The sequence below is a fragment of the Micropterus dolomieu genome, linkage group LG15 (genome assembly GCF_021292245.1).
Source record: "Micropterus dolomieu isolate WLL.071019.BEF.003 ecotype Adirondacks linkage group LG15, ASM2129224v1, whole genome shotgun sequence".
NCBI lineage: Eukaryota > Metazoa > Chordata > Actinopteri > Centrarchiformes > Centrarchidae > Micropterus > Micropterus dolomieu.
In genome coordinates, this window is record NC_060164.1 from 11536987 (window position 1) to 11564322 (window position 27336).

The 27336-nt window shown below is 38.4% G+C and overlaps 1 protein-coding gene across 1 annotated transcript in view; it reads right to left on the reverse strand.

Moving 5' to 3' along the window:
• The window catches only part of LOC123984532 (collagen alpha-1(XIX) chain), a 95680-nt gene extending 74176 nt beyond the window's left edge, over positions 1-21504 (reverse strand). The window contains exons 1-9 of the mRNA XM_046071458.1: positions 21417-21504; positions 20642-20716; positions 20453-20552; positions 14265-14388; positions 13860-14135; positions 13251-13331; positions 12568-12687; positions 5976-6020; positions 3236-3280 (exon numbers count right to left, since the gene is read on the reverse strand). Of these exons, the coding sequence (XP_045927414.1) occupies positions 3236-3280; positions 5976-6020; positions 12568-12687; positions 13251-13331; positions 13860-14135; positions 14265-14388; positions 20453-20552; positions 20642-20716; positions 21417-21504 (954 nt within the window). The remainder of the gene's footprint in view (positions 1-3235; positions 3281-5975; positions 6021-12567; positions 12688-13250; positions 13332-13859; positions 14136-14264; positions 14389-20452; positions 20553-20641; positions 20717-21416) is intronic.
• Between the last annotated feature and the right edge of the window lie 5832 nt (positions 21505-27336).

Consider the following 27336-nt stretch of genomic DNA (forward strand, 5'->3'; position numbering starts at 1 on the left):
TTTAATTTGTTTACAATCAAAGATAGTAACTTCTTCTATGCTGGATCAGTACAACCACAATTTATTAGGGAAGTAAAGTTGAAGTATATGTTTTGATGCGTGATAATTAATTCACTCGCTGAGATTTTTCCTCAATATTAAAGCAAAATCAGCATACATACACACACACACACACACACACACACACACACACACACACACACACATACACACATACACACACACATACACAGTAGGCTATGTGCAGCTCTCACAGATTTTCAGACCATGCAATAGCCAAAAGGTCTTTGTGATATCTACATTACAGACTTAACACATCTGCAGTTGAGGTCTCTGTCTCTGAGTAACTGTAGGTGAGGTGAGGTTAGTGAAAGAGGCTCAACTTTATCCACTCACTTAAGGAGGCACTGGGGACACTGGTTTTAACCCAGTGATTTATACTGCTTGAGGCTCACTGATGAGACATGGGGCCATGTTACATCATATCTTTTTTTCCAGTGTCCTGCCTTCATATAAATCTAAATCAAACACAAGGGGTTCAGTCAAGAGATCAAATAAATCACAGAAAAAAACACAACTGTGGACAAGATTAATGATGAACATCCCATCACAGCTTGATTTATGCCGTAATGACATGGGTAGAGAGACTGTGTTAGATCTTAAGATTTTCTTGGTTTTCACAGAATTTCCAGAAGGGTGCATACAAGGAAGATGTAATGTAGTGTATCAATGTGATAAATGAATGTTCTAGCCACTACGGGTAGAAATTACACATTCGGTTTAATCTCTTCACTTTAAGGCAGCTCCAGTAAATATTTTTATATTAAGAGTGGATCACATGACTACTTGTAAATGAAAGGAGAATATCACCCTACTTTGTAGTTCCCCTCCCCTCACCCTTGTAATGTTAGCAAACATGATAGAGCCGGTTTGAAGAATATCTTTCACTTTTGATTTAGCTAGACTTAGGCTGTTTTTATGCTAATCTATGCTAAACACGTCTCAGAGCCACCCATTATTATCCATAATGGGTGAATGCAATGCTGGGCAAACAAGCCAGCTAGAAGCAATGCTTCAAAAATGTAGTCCCCATTTCTCAACTTTTTTTTGTTTCAAATCACTCAAGGAAGTAGGGCACAGTATAATAAATCCCTGGAGGGTACGCATGGTGAGCCATGTGTGTGTGACCAAAGAAAGCCCAACCACCCGTATGGGATGCACACAGATCCTGCTAGTCTTCCATGAAAACATATATGTGAAATTGATATTGATCTGACTGTGGGTTTAAAAGTGTAATTCTTAAAGTTGTTGGAGGGTTCCATTAACTGCACATAAATCAATTAATGTATGGATGAAAGAATATCTTCGATCGGTTGCAGGATAATGGTGAAAATGTTTCCATATTTCTAATTGCTAGCTGAATACTGACAAAAGAATGAGAAAGTCGTTTCTGGTTTCTGACTGAGCGCCACTAACGATGCCTCCCACACAGAGAGAGAGCAGAGGGGCGCAGGATGGCCTCTCAGCAGACTTTTGGTCCACTGCTGCCAATTTAGCAACTCACTACACCTTTCAGACACCCTGCTATATTCCAAAAGCGATAAACCTGGTAACTATGTCATTCATATGCAAATGTGCATGTGACGTCAACTGGCTTTTCTAGCTGCCAAGAGCGACTAACCTCGGAACAAAGTTAACCATGCTGGTTGTGGGAAGACTAATGCTTGAGTTTATAACTTGCAAATTCTGTTTTTATTTTAATCTTTTTTACTTCGACCTGTATTTTACTTGGATTACAGCAAAATTAAGTTCTCCACGCTAACCTTCTTAGGGTAATAAAGGGAAATACTGAGGGGGGTTGAGGACAGAGTGAAGGCATGTAAGTACAGAATCAATCCTCTCTGAGCTGATCCTTCCTAGTTGACCAGCCTCCTTTTGCTCTTCTACAATAACAGTAGGCTGCCTTTTCTCCTAATATCACTAGCAGCTGCACCATTAACACAACATAAGGATCTTTTAAAAAAGGATTCTTTTTGTTGCAACATGCATACATACATAGTATCACTACTTCAAATTCTGCAAATATTGTGTTTTATCTCTTTTTAAATTCAGCCATGGTAAGTATTTTCCTGACCTTTTGTCACTGTAAAGCAGCTGTCTGTGTACACTGGTGAAAATTGCATAAATATAATCCCAGTTGAAAGCATCAAGTAAGTGATTTGAGCTTTGCAGAAAACAGCAGTATGAACATTATAATTTAAAGGTTTAGTTCCTTTTATCAATGAGATAATGCTCAACAAAGGAGATACTAATTTGTTTTACTGTATCCTGACAACTTTTCAAACTATTGAAAGATTTTAGATTTTTTTGTGTTAACAAACTACTTTTAGTACGTTTTTAGTTCCTACTCATTTTTGAGTACCAGGTACTTCTGCTTCTATTGTAGGCTCAATACACTTTCGGTTTTGCGGTACTTTTTACCCCTAGTTTTCTTTCCTGGTTTCTCTGTTAGGGCAGAGTGAAAGTCCTCAGCCTGCAGGGAGGCTGATTTCTGCGGCAGCTGTTTGTCTACTCTAGGGGGTGATGGTGATGAAAAGAATTCCCTTTATTAAGCCACTTTAAACTGACCATCTGCAGCAGCTACCATCTACTGAGATTGTACCATTGTGGGCAAACAAATGCTGTAACATACAACAACATAAAACATATTTTTATTTAACTAACACTTTAAAGGAATGTGCACCAATAAGATTGTGCCTAAAACAACTTCAGTAATATCCAAGAATAATAGATTCATTCATTTGTAATGCATTTGTATTAAGCTAAAGAAAGAAACCATTTGCTAGCACCTCATGTTGTGGTTTACATTACATACATTAGTTTCATCACTGCAGCCAGATTTAAGAGCATGCAATAAAGTTTAACCTGAACTGACACAGAAGGGGCTTACAGTAATTTGAAAAATTAGTTTAGTCCATTAGTATTCCAAGCCCATAGTAGCATACATATCAATTAATTTCACTGCAGAAGGACATTGCGGCCTAGAACACACTTAGATCTACTTCAGATATGACAGGCACCTGAAAACAGCCACACGGAAAAATGTGCTTCGCCTCTACCCCCAGGGCACCACACAGAAAATGAAAAGCCTATAAGAATTGATTCCCTGACGAAACTAGATCTGGCTGATGTGCTATGTATGGAATATATGTCTGCCGGAGATAGTAGTACTTACCTTCTCTCCATCGATTCCCTTTTGCCCTTCTGATCCAAGTTCCCCCTGCAATGACAAGATTGAAAGTTAAAAGGCGAAGAAAAGACCCTCGAAAAGTTCATACTTTTCCCCCCACTTTTACACCCAGTAGGTCTAAACAATTTGGTACAGTTCTTAATACCACCAACGCTTGTTTTTAGTGTTTCATAGATGATCAGATATTAATGACATAAGCTAAAGAATACATTCATCCAGGCATTTGGAGTAGTTTTAAGAAAACCATTTATCCTCATCAGCATGCAAATTTAAGCACCAAGGGACTACACAATCTTATCACACCACCGTAAAGTTGGACTATGTGGTGTTGGTATGATATAGATATCATGCATTTTTCTTGAGTTATTGTGGTTAGAAGAATATGTCTACACTTGTGCACAAGACAAACAATCGCATAACACCAGGGCGACATTATACCACACATGTGCCAGGGTGATGGGGCACAAAAAACAAATAATTTCTAAATACAGTTATCTATGTAAGTAACAGTGTTCTTAAGGGGGTTAGAGTTTCCAGAACCTATTTTTTTTCTGGTTTTTCTTCTTTACTGGTGCAATAAAGTTAAATCCCAAACTCAAATTCACTCACAGCTCCTTCAAATTGAACTTAGCGAGGAACTACACACTTGCATCACAGTGACACCGATACAAAAACCAAAAACACATTTGGGTCCAAGACACCAAATTCCCAGCAATAGTGTTTGCTTGGTGAGCTCACTGCATCATTTCAGCTCCAGCAAAGTCTATATCATGTGTAAGATTATACATATGTTGTTGGGGAATATGCTTATTTCCACAAATGTAACATCTTAGTGGCTTATTTCCACAAATACCTTCCCGATCAGTGATTCTGCTCATGCTACCCAACCCCGACTTTCCACTCCAGCCGCCAGAAATGTGTGAGATGTCTTGGAACTTGTTGGTTCTGTTATTAGAGTGTAACCTATACAGTTTCATGACCTCAGCTGGCCCGTAAAGCTCAAGCAAACTGCCATGTTATAGTGTCCAAGGGCAACCATATCATTACTCTCATGATATCGACAGCTGTGTGAAATTGTTGCTTTCGTAATAATGCTACCAAAGGAGCCTGAAAATGTGTGTATTAGGTTTTGTCCAAGGGCACGATTTAAGCCAAAAGTGCCTTGTACCATCTGTACAGAAGACGTGCCCATACAGTACATCTGTAAAAAAAAACAAAAAAAAAACAAGTGTAATACTATAACAAACACACATTTAGAAACAAACTAAATTGTGTCAGATTTCATAAAACATTTTTGGGAACAGTAAAAAAAAAACTTATTTGACGAGGAATTGAGCGTAGGTCTAAAATACTGTGCATGGTACTGTGCATTAGTATCAATAACAATACTAGTGGTACTAGTCTTGATGTTTTCCTGTGCACTGTTGTGTAACAAAACAGCTTTAGCTGTCTCCTGTACCTCATCTCAGAAAGCACAAGTGGAGAGAGCTGTGCCATTAAGCGTTAATCCATATTCCATGTATCAAGATTCATTGGCAAATATGTCACCCCACAGTGAGCTTAACATCTCCAATGGATATAGGTCCAGGATTAAGCCGTCTATCACATCCAGGAATGATCCTATTTACTGCTGATGCATAAACTGCTTCCACAACGACATACAGTACAATTGATCACTAGAATGCAATGAAATATCTAGTGGCTATGTATTTTATCTGAGAATAAAATCACGATCGCATACCTTTTCTTTCTAACACATTAAAATACTACAGGACATCTCACTGCAAGACATGGAAACAACACCCAGCGTAGAAGCATTACAATAAGTGGTGGCTCCTGGCTTGACACACCCTTCCTCACTGAATGAGATTAACACAGGCATATGAGGGTCAAAAAGTTTTCTGATGACAAAATCATATAATGCAATAAAAAAGCATCAAAATAGGGATCCCAGTAAAATATAATTTTAACGAGAGCATGCAAAAACTGGCAGTTTTCTTAGCTCTTCAGGAGCAACAGTGAATTACAGAACATGCACTTCACCAGTCTTAAACCTTCTGTTCTCCACAGCAATGCCTGTCACTCCTGACCTCCACTATTGGCCTGGGGAGGGTGTAGACTGTTACCTCAAATACACATAAAGTTATGCAAGCTATTTGTTTTTAACACCCAACAGTGAGGAGCTTCACTGAGAAGGCATAACTGAGACGCTGAGGTTCACAGTCAGATCCCATCCCTCTCTGCACAGACAGCCCGACCATCGAATAGAGGTTGCAGGTACAGAGACAAGGACACGACCCCTTACTGGCTTACCACCAATGAATACTGCTAACTGTGTCCAATGGGACGCCTGACTGAACCAGTCACGCCACTGCTTGGGACTGAACATGCATCTCTGTAGAAGCACCATTCACTCTGCGCCAACCAGGCACCCACTTGCTGGTTTAATTTGATTTTGAGATTGCTTTGTTTTCTGTGTTGCTGTGATGGGGTCAACACAAAGCAAGCCAGTGATTCAATCCAATGATGTTAGAAAATCATCTCAGAGAGGGGCAGTGACAGATTCCATAAATCACTAAACAAAACATGCCACCTGCTTTTCAATGGATTAGAAATCCACGTGGTAAAACGTTTAAGGAAGTTTGAGTTCATGTCAATCACAGCTTTAAGTGCAAAGCAACTTGATGGTTATATTTCTAAGTTGTTTCAGTGGTGAATGGCTTACATTATGTCCTGGGTTTCCTGGAAGCCCGGCCTCCCCTGTGTCGCCCTGTGACAAAACCAACACACAGAACAGTTAGTGAAAGGTCTCTCGTTCACAGATTAGTGAATAGCTTTATGAAGGCTTGTCATTTCGTCAGCGATCTTGCTCCTACAGCTGTTCTACAAGTTCTTGCTGACACAGTGGCTCAGCAGCTGCAGACCAGGATAATATTTCCAAACAACTGGAAAGCACAAATCTGAACCTTGTTAAGGTTCATTGTGTTATTTTAATAATTGTATCATTTTAAGAAAGAGGACAGAGCGGCGTAACAAAGGAAGAAAAGCTTAATTGTTTTAGGGATATAACATTACAGGACAGTATAGGACAAGACACAATGGGAAAGAAAAGGAAAGGAAAGGGAACTAATTGTCCCCAATATTGCTAAGACAGAGAAGATGGAAGTAGATAGGTATTAAACAAATTAAGCAAACACAGAACTTGCTGCAAGCTAAGAATCTAATTAAACACGATGTCCATTCACGGTCACATCTTCATTTCAAGCCCTGTTTGTTAGAACTCAATAAGCTTGTTTAGGAGGAACATGAAATTGTGGTCAAACTTAATAACTAAGACGCTATCTCTATAGCATGGGTTATGAACCCATTATTCTGCCCATTATTCTAGACAGCATGCTCACTCTACCTTTCATTTGATCCTAAGAAATACAGTTCTTCAGTGAAGTGAACTGACTAGATATTAAGCGAGATGTGATACTTTCCATGGACTCAGCAATTAGACGATGATTCCATTTGCGTGAGACAATAGAAATTCACAACTGCTGATGTCTTTCGTTAAGGACAGATAAACCTGCTTAAAAATGCCTGTGGGAATGTACATATTCCCACATTCATTCATTTAAATTTTCTGTCCAATTGCTGACACAAAACTCTTTTTAGAAACGCTAATAGCATTTTAAGTGTGATGAATATAATAGGAACAGTGCAAGGTTTTGACAGTATATCAAAATTCAGTGTCAGTGCAATAATAAACTGTCTTGAATAAGATTCCTGGAATTATTCACTTTGGCGGTACAATGGGTATAAATTGAATTAGTGGGTACTAATTGAAAACACAAGCCATAAGGGCAGGAGAGTTGTAAATGGGGCAAAACAAATTAAGGATATTGTAAAAGGGGAAGAAGTTTTAATTTCACCATTATGCCTGTGTTTTTTTCTTTTGCATGTACATGCATGAGCAGTAAATCTAGTAATACCAGGGTTTATATGCAAGGCCATAGAAAATGGATTTCCTTTCAAGTAAGCTGCATTCTTATAACCCAATCCTTATCTGTTTAATTTCCTGTGGGATTCTGGATTAATCATAGCAGTTTAATCCCTTTGCAGTGCATTAGAATCCTCCATCAAACTCTGACTGTAATGCGGGATAGTACTTTCTGTTGGAGTAACACAGCTAAAGTAATCCACACACACTTTCCCAAGGAACCCTCTGTGTAGGTCACAATGATTGGCCTGCAGTTCTTATTATGGGTGTTTTAAATGCTCTAAATTGCCCAGATGTCTTTGATTAATCTCTACAAAGTCAAGCTAAATTGTTAATAAGTATACTCTCCGATCTTTTACAGCTTGAGATTCTCATGTTGGTAATTGAAAGGCTCATGAGCTTACCTTATTAACAGTATTTGCTATGAAGTTGTTAACCCCCTTTTAATGTATTATAATGTAAATCTAAAAGAGTGTATCCCTGTTTAATGGTCACTAGAACTCCCTTTGAAATGTAGCGATCAATATGTATTAAATATGCTTTAACAGACATGCACTGATACCATAATTTACCAGACAGATTCATGTCCAACAAAGTCAGAGCGAATAAGAGAAAAGCAATAACTGCACGCGACTGTGTCCAAGCATGACGTTTCTGATCTACAGCACAGATGGCTCAAAATAAACTACTTTTACGGGTTTTTTTCTCACAGTAGTGGTGGTACATGAACATTTGCCCACAAAACGGGAGAAACATTTTCACTTGACGATCAGTGACATTATGTTGTTTTCAAGTATCTGCTGCTCTTGCTCAGAATGATGATTATATTCTAGTTGCTTACTTGACTGATATTTTAACTAATGTCAGTGAATGGCATACTGTATACTGCGTTGACTTCATATGCAACTATGCCTGCACTACTGAATCAAATATACAATACCATAACTTCTTAACCTGTAAAACCAAGAGGATTTGTTTCAAGTTATTTTTTGGCAAAGTGAAGTGTGTCAGAAAACCTTTGCAACTGAGTCTGTCAAACACAACAACTATGGCTTGTGTGGACTAATTCAAACTCTAAATCAGGTCAATTAAATTATCTCAAAGCACCACTGTCAGTGTACTAATTGCTGGAGTGGCACTGGAGCTGCTGTGCCTGTAAAAAGTATTGATTTCATTCACCATTTAAACAAATGCCTCCCTGCCCAAGATTTGTTAAGCCACGATTTAACCTTAGATTACATGTGGTGTTTTTCCACACTCAGAATGTCTTCTCCTCTCATAGTGCAACAATTCATTACACTATGCACGTATAAGAAGATGAATAGATGAACAAGGGGATTAGGAGGAAAAGGAGGTTGAAATGAAGAAGATGAACCTCCCAAGACCAGAGGTGGGAGGAACAAATGGGGGGAAGTAGGTCAGAAATGAACACCATGATCACATTGTCTTTACAGTAAAATAGATGTCAAGAATAGAATTCATAATTGTGGTGCTATAAATACACTAGGGGGCGTGTGATTCAGACAAAAAAAATGTTTGAAATAGCTTAACTTAAATATGCTATATACTAAATGATTCAAAAATCAAAGAGCAAAATATTTATATTGCATTGCATCAAATGTTTGCCAGTAGTAGTGTAGATTAATTTGGCGATATCAGTAAAATTGGTGCTAATAGACATAAACATTGAGGCTAATTAAAAATAAAGCTGTGTGGGTTGCCATATTGTTGTTGTTGTGTATTTTATTGCATATTGTGCACTTCACACTGTAAGTATTTAATGTTATTGTGTATGTATATGGTGCATAATTAAGGCAGGGTAAGCAAGAGCTCAAGCATTTCATTGTATAATTTATTATCCACATGATAATAAACTTGAACCTTGAACCTTGGATATAAGCTACTGCTATCATGAGCCTTCATCAGAATTAAACATTAATATAAACATGGCATTATACTTGAGTTACTATACTTCAGTTAAGTTTCACTTTACCACTGAGGTAACATACTATTAATCCACAGTGGAATGTCATCAGACAAACACAATAATAAAGGTTATGTTTTGTTTCTCAGTGAAAACGGGTTAGAAGAATGTCTTGGTGTTTTCAGCTATATTTTGCCAGTTTACCACCATGAGACTAGAGGGCTTAGTATTGCATGTGTAGTCCCTGATCAAGTTTTTCCTTAACTTTATTGATTTAGTCTTCAAGCCTATAATAGGATTTGTTATAAATTCTGTTGTTCAGTAAGTAAACAAATGGTGCCAAGTATTGATTCGTTGAAGACCTGAAATTAGATTTCGGGTGTTAACAGTATGAGCCACTGACTCATGGCACAAGACATGGCCAGCAGAAATAATGGCCTGTGCTGCTGAAAATCATGTGTAAATTGTTGTTGAGTATTGTGACATAACAGCTCAGTAAGCTTTTACTCAGTACACTCTTAACATGCTTTTGCCGTACACAGGTGATCTTTGCAGATAAAAGATACATATTTGGATTTGTTCTCAGGCGTCAGTTAAAAACTAATTTAGGGAATACATTTCCAAAGAACATGTCAAGGTGCCTGCTATACAAGCAATTTTTTTTTGATATGTAAAATTGCCTGATGCATTCTTACCCACTGTAGTCATATCAATTAGCAATAAGTAATTAATCAGCAGCACCACCAACACACTCAAAGTGCACATACAGCTTGAGAGCTCAACTCTGCTATGTCAATTAAGAGTCATTAGAGGCCAATTACTAAACATTTACAACCCTGATTAGTACAATATGTTGCTATACACACATTGTTTGGAATATAATATTTTATATTGCTGACTACAAAACACAAGAAAATGGATTCCCACATAGCACATCTACAAACATCTATGACTGTTTTAAAGAGTGCAGAGTTGTCACACCATATAGAATCATAAAAATAACAACAACTAGACAAACACTAGAAATTAAAACTATAGAGCTTTAAAGCTACAAATGTCTATGTATGTACTGTGTATATTTTGACATTGTAAATAATTGCCTGGAATAATGGCAGCACAACGCAAAACATGAATTCCTTCTTTAACAATTTTGAAATCTCTATCATTTATGATTTATTTTACACCTTGAAGACAGAAAAACGGCCTAAAATGTTATGTCAGTGTTAAGCTTTATTCTATAAACAGCACCAGCAGCTGGTGCTGTTTATAGAATAAACAATGTCACAGTAAGAACAATTCACTGTGTAGACAGGACAAAAAATACCCCACTTCCAAATTTCAGCACTGGGCTCTACAGGTTTAATGATTTTACACCCATGTGTGTCGCTTTCCAGGAATTAGTGGTTTTCCAGGAAGAAAAGTCTAACAGTCATCCTGCATATCTTAATCCCACAGCCACATCATGGTAATTAGGACACTGACCCCAAAAGCCATCTGGTCTTATCAGGCATAGAGTACCACCACCTGTTCATCCCGATGCATTCCATTCATTGCTGGACACATTCTCCTTTGGTCCTTTTTTTAACCTTGCACAACATCTAAAAGGGGATTTTACACTCCAAACAATGTGATTTGTCTAGGGGGGAATAACACTGTTTTTTGTCTGGGTATTTGGTAGTTCGTTTATATTTTTATGTTTTCCTCCAAACAACACCACAGTCACAATTTTCAGTGACAGGGCATTTACAATTTACAGTTTCACCTGTCCATTGAGCTGTCATGGAGAAAGTATTCTTCCCTTTCTGAACAACATTTTTTTTTCTCGAGTGATTGGAGAAGAAGTATGATTTCCCAATTCATACACCTTGGGAGATTTGGGAGAAAATTTACCACGCGAAGGTAATTGTATGGTATCATCTCTGTGAAGGACCTTGACTGCTGAACATGAAACTTTGTCAGACAGCATAGACATTTGCTTGCTAAGAGAGAGATGTACTCCTCTTCCTCCGACAATCAGTGTATGACAAAGAATACATTTGTCTTATAGGGACTTGCTCTCTGTCTTGACATTTAGACCTTGCAACTTCCCTGGAAAACCAGTTGTACTTGCCACAGAGAAAGCCCAAGGCAGCAGTTGAGAATATCATTTCAGAACAAAAGTATGGTTATTTAACAACAAGGGACAAAGCACGGTGGCCCTGTGATAACACTCTCTATGATTAAATTTTTCTGCATTATGTATGACTTACAGTGACTTGTCAGTGATGCTTCCAACCTAGTTATGTCTAGACTGCAGTGAAAATATTGCATCTCTACCATTTACTTAACCCTTGCACAAAAGTGCATATATCAACATCATAAAAATATTGTCCATACCTTGGCTCCTTTATCCCCTTTTTGTCCATCTATACCTGGCAGACCAGCATCTCCCTGTGCACAAAGTATACATTAGTAGGACTGAAAGACTTCTTGTAATAAAAGAGAAAATGTTACTATTGCTACTGAATCATGCTTTATCAATCACGTATGCCATCAACATAAATCCTGAACATATATGAAACTTGATTGTGATCCTGACTTTTGATTCTTAAGTCTCTACAAAGAAGCAGGTGTGTGTGAGCCACTGTCTTGGTCTGGGTTTGTTTAATTAAAAGACTGTGCCCTCGTATTGCCAAAAGAGAGATAGATAGATGCAGGTGCTAATAAAGGTTTTAAAATAAAGAAAATAAAACTCTACACCCACTAACTAATTGGAAGGAAATGTCATTTTGTGAAGTCTGAGGGCATTTTTAAAGAAAACTCATCTATTAGTTACTGTTACCATACTGATATACCAATGGTACACATTGTTACAGAGTATAAGCTGTTACTCTATGGATGCTGCATATACTAATATACTAAAAGTTTTTTTGGTATCAGTTAATGATATTGATTTTTTAAAAATTGCAATGTCATTGTGTTTCAATCTAGCACCCTAAAATGTTGATTTGACTGTTTGACAAAATTAAAAAATCATAAAAGGCAGGGTGTGGAATTGGACATCACCTTGGAGCTGTACCATCTGCTCCACTGAAGCTTTCAGGTCTCAATTTGCATTTTAATCTGACATCAAATCTAATATTTGCAGTTGAAAGAATCCTTTTGCATTTTCACAAATTTATAGCAGGGTGCAGATGTACCATGTTTAAACAGTTTGTGAGAATTATACCTGTGTTTACTAATAGATTATGGCTGTACTGCCCGTGGTTGGCATCCAAAGAAAATACCTTTTGGTATAAATGTCCTTTAAGTGGCTGTTTAGTGCCTATAAAGGATTGAGGACATGCAGTGTAAATCAGAGCTGGTTCAGTTACAATAGGCATTACACTTACTCATTTAGAGGCCCTTGTTGGGTGGAATTGATTGTACCTTTTCAGTGGGACAGTGACATCTGTCAGTTGACTGTAAGGGCGGCTGAGACAGCATCTGGGGGAGCTGGGCTGTAACCAGGGGAGGGGAAGTCCCATTAAATGTCTTCTTGGCTTCACACTGGATCGATACAGAAATTTCACCATTTAGACTTACTTTGTCAGGTTCACTACATCAAAAATCCACTGCACACTTAACCCAAGCTAACCTGAGTTTTAGGTGGCATATATTTACGTCATGCTACAAATAGGAACTATAAAATGCATAGTGCGCAGTTTAACTATTAGTACAAAGCAGACAAACAGTGATTAGTCCATTAGGTTGTGACAATTCCCTAAGAGTAACTGTACCCTGACATGACAGCATGCATTATGTAGACATGTAATGTTAAGGGGTCAAAAGTCATCTCTCCATTTGGAATCAATGTAACATAAGCTCTTAATGATTCTATGGTGATAGAAGATCTCTGTTATTAAGTTTCTTTCGGTTTCTGATCACACTGCATAGGTTAAAATGAATGTACATTAGTACAGTTTTCTATCTCTGAAATTTGAATTTTATATCTTTAGTTGTGAAATGAACTATATATGATAAAGGACGGAAATATCATAAATTCTCATTGCACGTTGTCATTTTATGTAAAATAAACAGTGGGTGTTAGTTGGTGAAACATAACACTTTACCTTTGGCTCCAGTAGCTCACAGCAATTTTCCATTTCAGCCATATAAGGGTCACAGTAGATTAGAATTTGTTTCAGTTCAATCTGCGGAAAAGAGCTTTTATTATGAGATCATTCCAGCATCATACAGTTTTATTTGCTCTGCACTTGTTAAGACAGTAAAATCTGTTCAACTGTCAGCTGTTCTAGCTGGAAGTTGAAGCTTGAACAGTTCAAAAACATCACTTCTAAACCTAAAATTAATCTAAACCTAAGCTTCAACTTCTAAATAAATTGCAGCTGCTATAGGGCAAAACCCTAGCATTTTTTCATATTTACTGACTTATATCTTTCCAAATGACTTTGACTAAAGAGTCAGCTGTTAATGCTACCTAAGCCAAGTCCTACTCAGAAACATTGATTGACCAACTGGCATGGGTGGCCTAATGTTTTTTTTAGCACTTTGGGCAATCTCTGACACATATGACCCAATAGAGGATTTACACAAAATGATTTGAAGATAGTACGCTATTAATCAAAACTGGTGACAAATAACAAAACTACCACACCAAAATTGGTAAATCCTTAAATGACACAGTTTAGATTTAGCTACAAATTTTGCTTGGGACATACATCTACAGGCCGCCCATCCTCTACTCTCGTCGTGATGAGAGTGCGTCCACTTGGGTCAAAGTTGTCCTTCTCATCGGTCAGCCTCTTTTCTATTAGCTTGCAGTCGAGGTAAATGGAGGCTATGTTGCTCTGTACAGAAATGCTCAGCTTGTGCCACTGGCGATCGAAGAGGGCATGTAGGTCACGGCTCTTAAACGTGTAGCGGAGAGTGTTCTTCAGCAGGCCCTGGAAAGAAAACTCCACCACCTTCTTGCCACCATCAACCACAACAGATACCTGAGGAGCAAAGAAGTGTTTAAAAATGGGGTTCTTGTCACAAAGGAAAAACATCTATCCCGTCATATTCTACCATATTTGTAGATACTGAAATTGATATGTGACGTTAAAACATACAGTGAGGCCCACCTGACTGCCTCCCGACTGGTCAAATATCTGCCAAAGATACCAGCGGTCTCTTTTTGTTGTTCTTCTTACCCGGAAGATGGTGACAAGGGAGTATTCACTCGAAAGACCATTTGGAAATACCAATCTAAAGAAAACATCGTATGACACAGTCAGATTCACAGAGAATATAAACATCAAATCGAAACTAATCTTTATCTAAATTAAAACATCAAAAATGAAAGATAACAATGTCAAGTGTGTCTCAACAGTGAATGTAAACCCTTTAAAATCTTTCACTGGCTGAACAATGAACCAGCCAATCAACTTCAATGATCAATAAAACATTTCAATATCCCGCTGCAGAGACATAAATAAACCTGACCAACTTGATTCCATTTAGCTTGATGGATTTTATACTGGCTTCCCTGACATTCAGATAATGAAAACATACAGAAATTGATCCAAAGTCACAGAAGCCAATCTTTTACCTCACCGAGATACCATGTGCTACAGTTATAGGGTTGTAGATGCCTAGTGCCATGCATCTATAGGTTTATGCGTACGACCTCAGCTGCTCTGTAAAATCATAATAACAATTCCGTGTTCACAGCCGAAAATGTGCTCCAGCAGAAGCAAAATATGCAGAGAAATAGAGAATATATATAGGAAAAGAATATCATATTTCAAATCACACCCACTCTCATATGAAATATAGCTTATTCAGTAACTCATCTCTCAGCCCACACCCCCACTCCCTTCCTAATTTTATACATTGCGTAAAAAGAACAACCAAACATTGTACCCTTCAAACTACTCTAACCCTAGCCCTAACTCCAGATTCAGATTAACGCTCAAAAGTGGAGGAGCATAAACATAATAAATCAAGATCAGCAAAAATAATAATAATGCAATGATAAGGTCATTGAAAAGGCAGAGCACAGCCTGGGGGAGGGAGAGAGAGAGTTTCTTCAGACAGGTTGGAAATTAGTTTTCAGTCCAATATATCATCTCCTATTCTCTCAGAGCTTCATACCCTCTTCTATTGTGTCCCTTAAATTCTTTGAGATTTCTGTGTAAATGGTACATGACTAACATGATAAATACACCAAGCTAAAGCTCCTGAAAAATCAAATGCTTCTTTGAGAGGGCAAGGACTGGGGAGGTTATTTGTTGCCCAAGGGCTAAAGGACTTTTTCAGTTGCAAATCAATATGAAAAGTGGCAGGGCAATTTATAAAAATGAGGTTTTAAAAAATTAATTCAACACAGGATCTTGCCATGCTGTGCATACAGTAACTCCTTGTCCCACATGTATTACACATTGTAATAAGAGCCAGGGAATAATGTGTGCAACAAAAGAGAATGTACTACACTAGACATTTAAGCAGGTTTAAGATATTCTGCACAATTCACTGCAGGGCTGTTTTCTGTGTTCTGCCCTGGAGTTCACACCCATCTTCGCAAAGTCTCCAACTACGTCTGCTCTTATTTCAAAACACAGTCTGCCTACAGTGCGGCACACTTGATCTCTGAGGGCCCAGAGGGTTAAAGTTCTTGACCTTGTGTTGACTGCCATCTGTAGCTAAATGGCTAAACTCGGAGCTCAGTGTTGGTTGGCGTGCTTCTTTGGAAAAACGCTCCTCTGCATGTAAGTGATAATGAGAGAATGAAAAGGATCTGCATTCATTTCCCCTGCTCCCATGCTTCAATGCCAAAACAACTTTTACAGTATACTGAATGTGATTCTGCCAACCCTGTGTTGTGCAAGTTCCATTTATATATATAACTACATTGCATTGGCAAATATGTTTTGGAAAAAATGTAACTGCCTAATGGATTACATTCAATGACTACATCCATTATCAGGAGAAGCACAAAGGTTCACAGAGCAACACCCTGGCTGCCACAAGAGTTATAATCAAAACTAATTCCATTTTTACAAGGAACGGCCATGTGTTTTCTGGAAACTATCACCACTCTTGGAAAATCTCTTTGACCATGCATATTGCTTGGCTGACACTGCTCCTTGTATAATCAGAGACAATGGTTTGACAGAATGTCACAGCAACACTACCGGTCTGGTAGAGAATCTCCCGGAAGCGGCTTTAGTGTCCTTGCTTGTAAGAAATCTTATCCAGGAGGATTCTTTTAAATTAGTCAGAGGAATCAGATTGCTCTAGCTAAAACAATCAAACCTCCGATGTTGGCCTAGTTGGCTCACATCCCTTTCACTGACACCCAGTCCTCCAGCAGCTCAAAGTGGGCTCAGCCATGTTGGTTTATACGCTAAATGCATCATTCATGCTAGCAAAGACTGTAACTTCCTCTCAGCTTGAGTCCCCTTTCCTGTTTAAATGTGGAAGGGGTGTGCTTGCCAGCATGATAGAAGACTGCCACTGATCAAGAAGAGCTTATACAACCAAGTGTGCATGTGTGTAGCTGGGATGTGTACGATTGCCATGTTATCATCATTCCAGTAACATATAAGGGTTCCTTGGCACCCGTACCTAATTCAAGATAACACTGCAACAGCAAAAGGGCACTAACAACAGATTTTCAATTTCAATCAACAAAAATTCTTTAAACAGAGTGTGAAATTGTTCAATGGTAGGAAATCACTGTCAAATCACTTACCATTAAAATGACTGAACTGTTCCTGTCTGACTGGTTATGTGTGTTGTGCATTTGGTTAATTTTCCTTACTGCTTCATACAAGCCCCATGACACAAGTTACACTCTATGGATGCGTATTTGTAAGTAAGTAAGTACAGGTAAGTTAAAGCATTTCACACTGTCTGCATGTGTGAGGCCATAAGCTAAAAGGCCACTGACGTCAACATATATCTTTACAAAATGTATTTCTAAACAGAAAATATGTATATATCTATAGCCAAGCATTTATAAACTGTATTTTCCAGAAATAGTTTAGATGCTTATGACTTAAGAAAGAGTGAGTCAGCTATAAAGTATTGATTGCAGTGAGCCCAGATGATTAATTAGCTGACACGACAGTCACAAACCACTGAAGCCATGGATTGATAAACAAATACAAACCCTGCTCATTTGAGTCTCAATGGCTCCTTTATGTCTACATTCCAAATACACTGTATCTTAAGCATCTACACATAACATCAGCATAGCTTTGTGTATCCCATTTTACTTGTTTCTAGTTGCTTTAATGAAAGTGAACGTTACAGAAAATTTACATTAATAATAATTACAATAACAAAAAGCACAACAAATTCTGAATCTGTAGACTTGTGTGCATTCTGTCTTCATACTTGGGTATGTTTTGTTTTGCAAAATAAGGATTGGAATGTCAGTCAACATAAAACTATAGTCAAATAAGGCTGCTTGCTGCCTTATTGCAATAAGATTATGTGACAAAGAGCGAGGCCATGCAAGAGATTTAACAAATAGATACTAGAAATCAGCAATATCAACACGGCCTTCAAGACAGTGGGAGGGGTTTCACACCCTACTTGGCCCACCAAGCAACCTTAGATCTGGTTTTTGCAGGAATATAGGACAGCAAGGGGTATAGAACAGTGAGGAGTATAATCAGCAGGAATGAGTTTCAACCCCTGACCCAAAGTACACACCAAAAAGTTAAGCGCAGAATGGACGCCAAAGCTCATCTTAAGTGTCTAACACTGCAGCTAGACAAAGTCACAATGCTGTGCCTTGACAAAATCCCAGCAACCAAATAAACACAAAACTGGAATTACCATATTAGAGATAACCAAAGTAGCATACTCGAAGGTTCCTCTAAAACAAATACTCACTAACCAACACACTCGTCCCACGGTGCAGATTCAAAGACAAAACAATGCTCACTCAAACAAAATCTAAACAAGGCATGAGCTACAGCAATACCAAAGCTGCTACACCAAGCTGCCAATTTGCAGACACAATTACGGTAAAAACTTTCTCACTACTAACATTCTAGTACCTCACTTACCAAAACAAGTTCTACACATTATCAAGACTAGACAAAAGGAGAGATTTTTACAATTTCAGCCACATTAGAAGGTTATAGCCCTAAGAAACAAATGCTCAAACGTGTATTGAAAGATGTGCATGATCCCCAGCCCTATCTAACTAATTCTGCTTACTACCCAACTAGTCTCAACCTTAGTCCTCAAACAGATGCTAGTAGTGGGTACGGTTATGCACCGGTTTCAACAAACCCAAAAGGCATCCAGAAACTGGAAACCCTCTGGCAACCAGGGAAATGCTCCCAAGACAGCTTCACCCACACTCTGCACAATACTAAAGTGAAGAAAAGACAACAGTAGGTCTCTGTTGAGATCAAACACCCTCAGCCTGCAAATAGGGGACAAAAGCTGCTCCCGTTAAACATACAACAAAAAAATGCAGAACTGTATTGTATTGCAAACACCACAAAGCCTGTACGTTTTTTGCCTAAATATATGAGGAAATGTGTAATGTGTATTGGGACGACAAATTTTAATTATAAATATAAATATAGCACATTATATAAACAACATATTATATGACTCAGATGTGAATATGAGACAGTTCTTATAAGATGTAAAGAGGGCAAGTCCATGTTTCTACAGACAGACAGCAACATGGTGCTTTAATACATTATAGAAGCATGTTATGAATATGTGTTGAACTTTGTAGGGCAATTTGTCACCTCACACAAATGTTCCTTGAGTATGTTAGCTCCAATATATGCACCATAATGTGTGCTGTGCCAAGGAGCTGGTAGTCTTAACATTAGCCAGATCTCAAGAGTCGAGCATCTATTGCTGAATATCCTGCTGGTAAAGTGAGCAATGTTTTAGTGGCTGTGGCAGGGGCAGAGGGGCCTCCTGCTTCGTGCAATTGCCCTAGCTTTCCTTTCTCAGCTGACATGCAGTATCACCTGTCAAAGTACTTAGATAATTGGATATGAGAGGGATCGCAGTCTGGCCACTATAACCAATGACACTGTCAGCAGTGTCATTGAGAACCAGCATCTTCTTGCACCATGGGCCCAGACTGAGGGAAGGGCTGAAGTAAATGTATTTTCAGCTGGCAGACTGAACAGGGAAGGAGATCACAAATCACCTGGCTCAAAGATTCTTTCACCTAGCCAGAGGGAGAGTGGCAGTAAATGTTTACAGTTGCACGTCATGTAAAAATGCTAAAAATATCCACCCCCTCGCGATGGAATGACAAAGTGTTCTCTTTTACTGTTAAAACTTGAGGACACAAAACAATAAACATCTCAAAATACATTTTTCAAAATTCAATACATCACTGTAAAGCCACATTTAGCAACCACCACAGGTTCACGTGTGCTGCTGGTCTTTCTTGATACAGCTGATGGTGCTACATGTAAAAGTGCAGTAGGCCTTTATAAATATTAAATCAAATTCAAATCCCTACTATATCATCATATCAGCATCAAGGTGAAGTCACAGAGCGGTCCCACCAGTTGACCAGGGGAATAAAGGTCTTCAGTAAATGGAACCTTAGTGTGTCATTTATGTAGTTATTTTAATATTCCTGTCTTATTATACATGCTCAGACTGTTTTTTTCATTCCTTTATGTCCTACTTTTTGCCCTTAGGAGATTTCTAGAATAAACGCCATATATATTAATTCTGTTCAAATTATTCCCTGTCTAACAGCTCACCTCACAGCGTGCCCTTATTAGCCAAGGCAAATGAAACTATTGCTCTGAGCAGGGTATATCTGGGTTGCCTCAAGTCAACCCTTTCATGAAATCCGGTTATGGCTACAACGTTCTTTTTTTCCCTTAGAATATCAACGTATCTGAAGGAGAGCACGCTTAAATTCCATCATGATTTGCACAACAGAGATCTATAATAGCAGCAACATTTGAGCTATTTTTACAGTAGTGTGGTCTTGAAGTATTTGAGTTATAAGAAATAAACAGAACCTGTACATGAGGGAGCCAAATAGTAATAGCATAGGTGTTCCAAATGAAAACTGCAGTTTCATATTGGTCATAGCCTTGGCCACACATGAGTGACTGCATCTCATAGCATGCTTACATTGTGCTACAGTTCCACAGCAAGAGCACGAGAGTGGTAGAAATGAAGCAGCATATGCTGAGATTTTTTCCTGGGTCATGACTAACATGCACGCTGTCTGTCTGAGTTATCCTCAAATGTCACCAGAGTACAACAAACTCAAATGATGCATGCTAACACACATGAGCATGCTACTCACTTTGTTGGTTTAATGAGTGGACTGCTTCCTAAACGAAATGACGGCAGGTCTTCTGTGACTGTTCCCTTCCGGAGAAGAAACCTTTCCGTAAGATCAAATCCTGTGAACGGAATTACAATGTGTCACTAGATTGAAACAAGCCAATGCTGACTTATTCACAAAGCAGTTATATTCACAGCAAGCACATACCTGTGATTTCCAGGGGACGTTCTAAAATATCAGAAAACCTGTATTCCTCCACGCTCAGAGGGGGACATGAGCCATCTGGAAGAAAGCCACAAAAAAAGTTGGTTGTGCTGGGGATGCTACGGATGATCACCAGTGGACCAGTTTTGACTAGTACTACAAAAGAGCAAATGATAGATTGAATCATGAATTAATTTCCAGAGTACATTTCCTTTGTTTTAAAAACAAAACTTCTTTGGGAGAAATCAACATCAGAGCACAAAATCAATTCACAGTTTTTCCATTAATCTTTAAAACTTTAGTTTAAGGTAGATGTAATTTAGTGGCAAGCCCATATCTACTTTACTGGAAATGAAATGAAGACAGACTTTATGAATACTGATAGTGCCTGTGATATTTTTACAAGTCTACAGTTTTGGTTCAAAACTGTCACACACGCAGTCTTTTTCAAACATATAAAGTGGATTCCCCAAATAATGGCATTAGAAAAGGGTGATTTAGTTCTGCTTAGCTTAACACCTGTATATATTATCCTCTACTTATTGATTTGGGATGTAATTTAAAGTTTTAATACATTATTATCTAAAGATAAGAGCCTTTTAATCATAAAAGAATCATCACCAGTCTGTTTGTCTGTTCTTTACCTCAACATTAATGAGAGATCCTTCATTTTATAGATAAACTTGACAACAGAAAGACCATAACCACAAGCTCTTGTTTTTTATAATGACACTCAGCTGTTTGAAGACATATGTCACTGGACAACAAACACACATACCTGTTCGTTCACTCACTGCCATTCCAAAAGTGCAAGGAATGGTATTTACAGTCCAAAGGAAAGCAGTCCATCTTAACAGGCAAATCATGGCTCTGATACTAGAAAGCAGCCCACTTGAAGACCTTGATGCAAACAGAATGGTTAAATTTACAATTCAGTTCACTTCAATATTTGTTTTTGGCAAAAATGAAATAATGAATGAAACACATGCCTTACTCTAATCCTAATTAAATATTTTTCCTCATGCAAGGCAGAACTAATAGACAGAACTTAACAGCAGACACAAGCAAACAATGTGGCTCAACTGATTTTTATTATTCAGCTGGGTGCAACACCAACTTTGACTTAGTTGTATTTATTCATCTAGCACGGAAACAATCTGGTGTCCATGAGATTGCTAAGGAAACTTACAAGCTTTCCCTCCTTCATCTCTAGCTGAAATCATATTTCAGTGTTCAAGTTGTAGTATTGTAAAATAAAATTCTAACTGTGAATCACATCTGATTCTCCTATTTTACAGCCCCACTCATACGCCCATTCGCGTGTCCCTAAAGACTGTGTATTTATGTAAAGTCACTCAACCTGGAATGCACGTCTGAGTCCTTTATTCATGAGTTTTCATGAACACCTGCCACACACTGATTAATGGAGATGTCTATACTGCAGCTAAATCACCATACTCTAAGATATGTTTATATTAAAGTTTTGGTTACTAACTAGCGAGTCAAGCTGCCTCTTGTTCTACATAGATAGTTTGTAATACATTAGGTCTATATGTCATCACCACAAATTAGCAGTGGAATTGTGCCAATGCACTTCATTCGTTTGGAACACAACATGGGGAGATACTATGTTTGATGATGTTTTTATCATTATTTTACCTTATCTGCAACTTCATGCATAATGTCCTTTTAATATCCTATTGCTGGGTGTTAGTCTACTCTCTTTATTTATATTCCAAATTAAGTTTACAGTATGTGTCACATGGGGAGAGTAATTGTATGAGAAGGTTGTTGGCACCTCATGAATTGTTTTGTCTGGTTTTAGTCATAATGCCAAAGCCTTGATCTTTGTTTCTGTAGTACTCTATTAACACTCTGTTGTGTTTTGATCTGTAAACTGTCAGCAGCGTCTTGGTCAAGGACATATTGTGTAAGGATCAAACCTGGAAACCTCCAGTTACAAGTACTGTAGGTCTCTTCAGCCATTTGACCATGCTGCCAAACCAAATTGTCTGCATTACTATCATGACATTGCAAAGAAGGCAATCATTTTTTAGAGCAGCGTGGTAAGAGTAGGCCAATGTTCCAAAATAAAAGTCAGCAAAGTACGATTTGTTTGAGCGCAGTAGTCCTACTCAAACAAAACACCATTGGTAAGTTCTGGATTACTCTCCCTACAGAATAGGTGCACTGCTAGAATAGTGATGATCATTTCACCCCCCCCCCAAAGGATTTTCAAAAGACATGTTCACATTATCCAGGTGTGACACTGAATAAATTAATGTACAATCCATAAGTGATTATTCTCTGAAAACAACAGGTTAAATCTTGTCTTTAATCCCACAGAAAGTGAAGTGGCAAATCATAACTCATATTGACTAACATGCCTTTACCTGTAATAGGCCTATAGTTTTGTAACAACACAGATGTAATCCCATACAAAGACTATAATCCTTCCTTCCTGGTCCACATTTATCGAATTCCACTTGGGAGAAACGACCGCTGAGTAATGAACTTGACCTCCACAGACCGTAATACAGCCGCAACACATTAAGTTAATTTATATGCACACTCACACAAAGTGTGACCAATTGTATTTTTCATGATACTCCACTTCTTTAACCAGCGCTGTTTTATCCAAATGAATTTTGCCCCACTGATTAATTCCCACCCGTGCTACAAGCACTTGTGCCTTCTCCCACTGGATCATAAAGTTTTGCATGCGGGCCTACAGTAGGCTATCATGGCGCTTGGAGATAAAGTGACCGTGCCACTTACAACTACAACCACGCATGGGCCGTAGACAAGTAGCACTACAGAGATATCACATTCCTTGTCGGTGTGAAGGCGTAATGTTATTCCAGTCATTTCTGCACATGCATACAATACACTGCAGCTCTAATGCCGAACCGTGCATTCACAATTATTCTACACCTTTTCGTGGCTGATTCTTATTAGTCTACTGACGAATCTGTAGGAGTTAAGCACTACTTTAACCACACGTTGTAGTTTGGTGTACAGCAACGCTGCTGCACCATCTGCTGTAAACCTGCATGGATTTCAATCCTAAGTGGACACAGTGAGTTCATTTTTGCAGGCTATTATCATACACATCTCGCAGTTTGAGAGAGAAGGCACAACGATAAACCTTGCACAGTGAAGTTACTCTATCTTGTCTCTCCATCATTCAGTAATACACTTTCGGGCAACGGCAATAACTTCACTGTAGCACTTTGCAATATTCAAAGAAGCGTGTTTCTCTGCGCGACCGCTGATTGGCTGAGTGGTTTTTATTTTTTAATAATTACGGGATGAAGAGGCTGATATTCTTCCAGAGTCCGGCACATTTCGCACTTTGCTGTTATCAAGTGATGCAATACGGTACATGTTTACGGCTGCAGAGCGTTCATAAATCAGGAATAACCTGTTCATAAGGCATGTCCCGAACCAACAGACAGGAAAAATAAAACAATTAAATACCGAGCGATAACAGATGTAAAAGGTGTCCGTTATCAGGGGATTTTAAAAATGTTTACACGCTGATATTTACATTAAGCCGATTTTTTTTTAATTTACTGTGAAATTAATTTGGGCTATAAGTACTTACAGTTGTTGAGAAAGTTTCCTCTAAGGCAAAAACAAATAAAAAAACAGCGAAACAAGCATAATCCATGTGTGATTACGATCAGTCTGATTCCGGATTCCAGGACTTGGAAATAAAAGTCACAGTGGGATCGCCTGCTAGATCGCGGTCCTTATTAGTTGCAACGAGTGGCCCTCCCACTCTGTCATTATTACTGAAATGCACTGACAGAGACTTCGCCAAACAAGAGGAACCCACTGAAAGCTTTCACATCAGGGGAAATAAATGCCCAACGGGGCTACAAACAAACTCGCCTATTTAACTGAACCAGGTGCGGGAATTAAACACTGTTTGATGAATTATCATGGTATCACATTTTCTGAATAGAAGGCCTAATATTTGCTTTCCTTCAAGGTGGTTTATGTGTGTGTGTGTGTGTCTGTTGTTGGCAGTAAGAACTAAGTCAGGCTTAAAGTAAATATCGGAACAATCCAAAAAGTTTTACTGTACACACACACATAATTCATCTTAATACAAGTCAGACAAAAATACAAGCTTACCTGTCTATTCATCACATCAATACCTATGGTTAAGCAGCAGAACAGGCTATTGATGACCTGACATAATAAAATGACATCTATAAAGGCAGGCCTAGTGTTACAGCAACATACTCCATACTATTTTAGAAGATGAACATGCCATGTGGCAATACTGCTATATGGAGGGCAACAATTTTAACAATTACTATACTCTTTGTAAGCATTGTGCTGAGTCTTAGTGGTCTACTATATAGCCCGTTACTTCCTCCATGATTCAAAATCCACTGAGGAGTCTGCTCATGTTTCTATAGGCAAACTGGACATGAGCTATAGTCAGTTTCTATATATGGATATGTCAAATCCATATTGTAGTATTACTTTTAGAATTGAAGGTGTTTTTGGTTTTTTGGTGTGCTGTTTCAACCAAAGTTTTTTGGTTGAAACAGCACACCAACAGTTCAACACACCCGGTCCACAGAAACAGGTGTCGAGGCTCCACACACAAAACTGTTTAGACAGATGATTTCAAGGCACCCTCCTACACCACAGGGACACACACACAGACATACTTTTCAGTAGTTTGATGAAAGAAACAAAGAGAAAATGGTTTAAAGAACAACTGAAATTTTAAATGAAGCAGATGGCTATATTTCTTTGTTGAACATTGTACAAGCATAAGCATTTTTACTTTTGAGTGGTTGCATTATTTATCAGTCTTGTTGTAAGTCTTTGTTTTTGTTCTAAGTGCGGACAGAATTGCTTTAATTGTTGGCAGCTGATTAATTGCATGGCTTTCTCACTGTTAACATAAGAAAATTGCCATCATTACTGGATTTTACTGTTACTGGAATTCCATAATTTTCATTAAAAATACACTTTCCCTGAAAGTGGTTGTTATGGAAGTATTTTAATTCAATATAAACATCAGTTTTAGGCAAATTAACTGTCTTTTCAGCTGCAATGTTACCATTGTGACATTAATTCTCACTAGCTGATGTATCTATTTTTACTCAGTCTCATAACATGTATCAGCCCCAGTGTTCTAGGTCTGGTGGATTCATGTCCTCAGTATTGGTTCTCATTTTACTAGCAGTTCAGGAGTGCCTTATATGACGAACAATGGATCACCATAAAACAAAAAGGACCCTCTCCATCTGCAATCAGGTTATTTTACATTGAATAAAGTATTTCTTTAACCTGACATGCAGGGAGGGAATCTAATCTAATCTAAAACACAACAGTGGAACAATTTCTTCTATACAAAAAATTTGAGAAACAAACATACAAAAAAGCGGTGGATAATGCCAGACCCTGGGAAATTAAAAAGAAACTATCCTGAATGGCTCAAAAAATGTGTTGTTTTTGTGTGATTTGGGATAACTGACCTTTAGGGTTAGGGCAAGATTGGTTAAACTTATGAAAATGGTATGGTGCCTTGATGGCCCAGCATGCTGCTTCGTGCATTTAACAGCAACTTCACATATGTCTTTTAAAAAGTTCACAATTGAGTTTTAATCAAGTGGTCAAACTTGATTTCTACAGTAACTATAACTTCTACTTCTACTATTACAGTTAATACATCACATAAACTTATGTCTCTTTGCTGTCACTAAACACATAGTGTGTCAGCGCAAAACACGTGAAAAGCAACCCACCAGTTGCTGCATCAAGGTAAATGTTCGAAGCACATCTAACTCCAAAGTCCCAATAGTAGACCGGAAGCTCCAAAATACCCTGGATATTGTACTTTGAGAAATATTTGTTGAAACTAGTTATACAAGTCATTCATACAAAAACAATCGGGAAATTAAATTGTACTGATGTGAAAGGCAAGAGCAGTAACCCCACCTGGATTAGAACCCGGGTCTATGGGACACCAAACACGCAACTTGACCACAACACCAAAGAGACCAGCTTGTTGGTAGGGCAGTCACAGCGCATACTCAACTGTAGTTGCCCCATTGCACTTCACGCATACAGGCGTCCGTCACAACTCCCGCCAATTGTACTTCTCCCATCTCAGGGTGCCCCCACCCACTAGTGCTTCACCCATCTCTGGGGTCCCTCACACACACACTGGGGGTCCCTTGTACGCATCACACACTGGGTACGCCTCTGACAATTTCACAGATTAGATTAGAACCCAGGTCTACAGGGTACCAAACATGCAACTTGATAGCAACGCCAAAGAGCCAGGCTTATTGGTATGGCAGTCACAGCGCATACTCAACCGTAGTGACGGTGGTCCGTCACATACTTTGATGTAAATGTTTAGCCTACCAATTATTGGCATGACTAGACATTACAAACCACCAGTCACAACTTGCTTCATTATTTTCGTTTGGAACATAGTGCTCTACTCACAGTTTTGTAAAAAGCCATGCTGTTGCTTGGTTGCTGCTCTCTGGGTAAAGACAGTGCGTGGGTGTTGTGAGCCAAACCTGTTTGAAAAAGAGTGAAGTTCTTTCATTTGTTAGCTTGAATTTAGGGTTGGTGCTCCTTTTGTATTAATCTTAAAATCCTCAATAAATCACAAGCTGTCAAATATTTTCAGAGTATTTCTTTGGCAGTTTTAG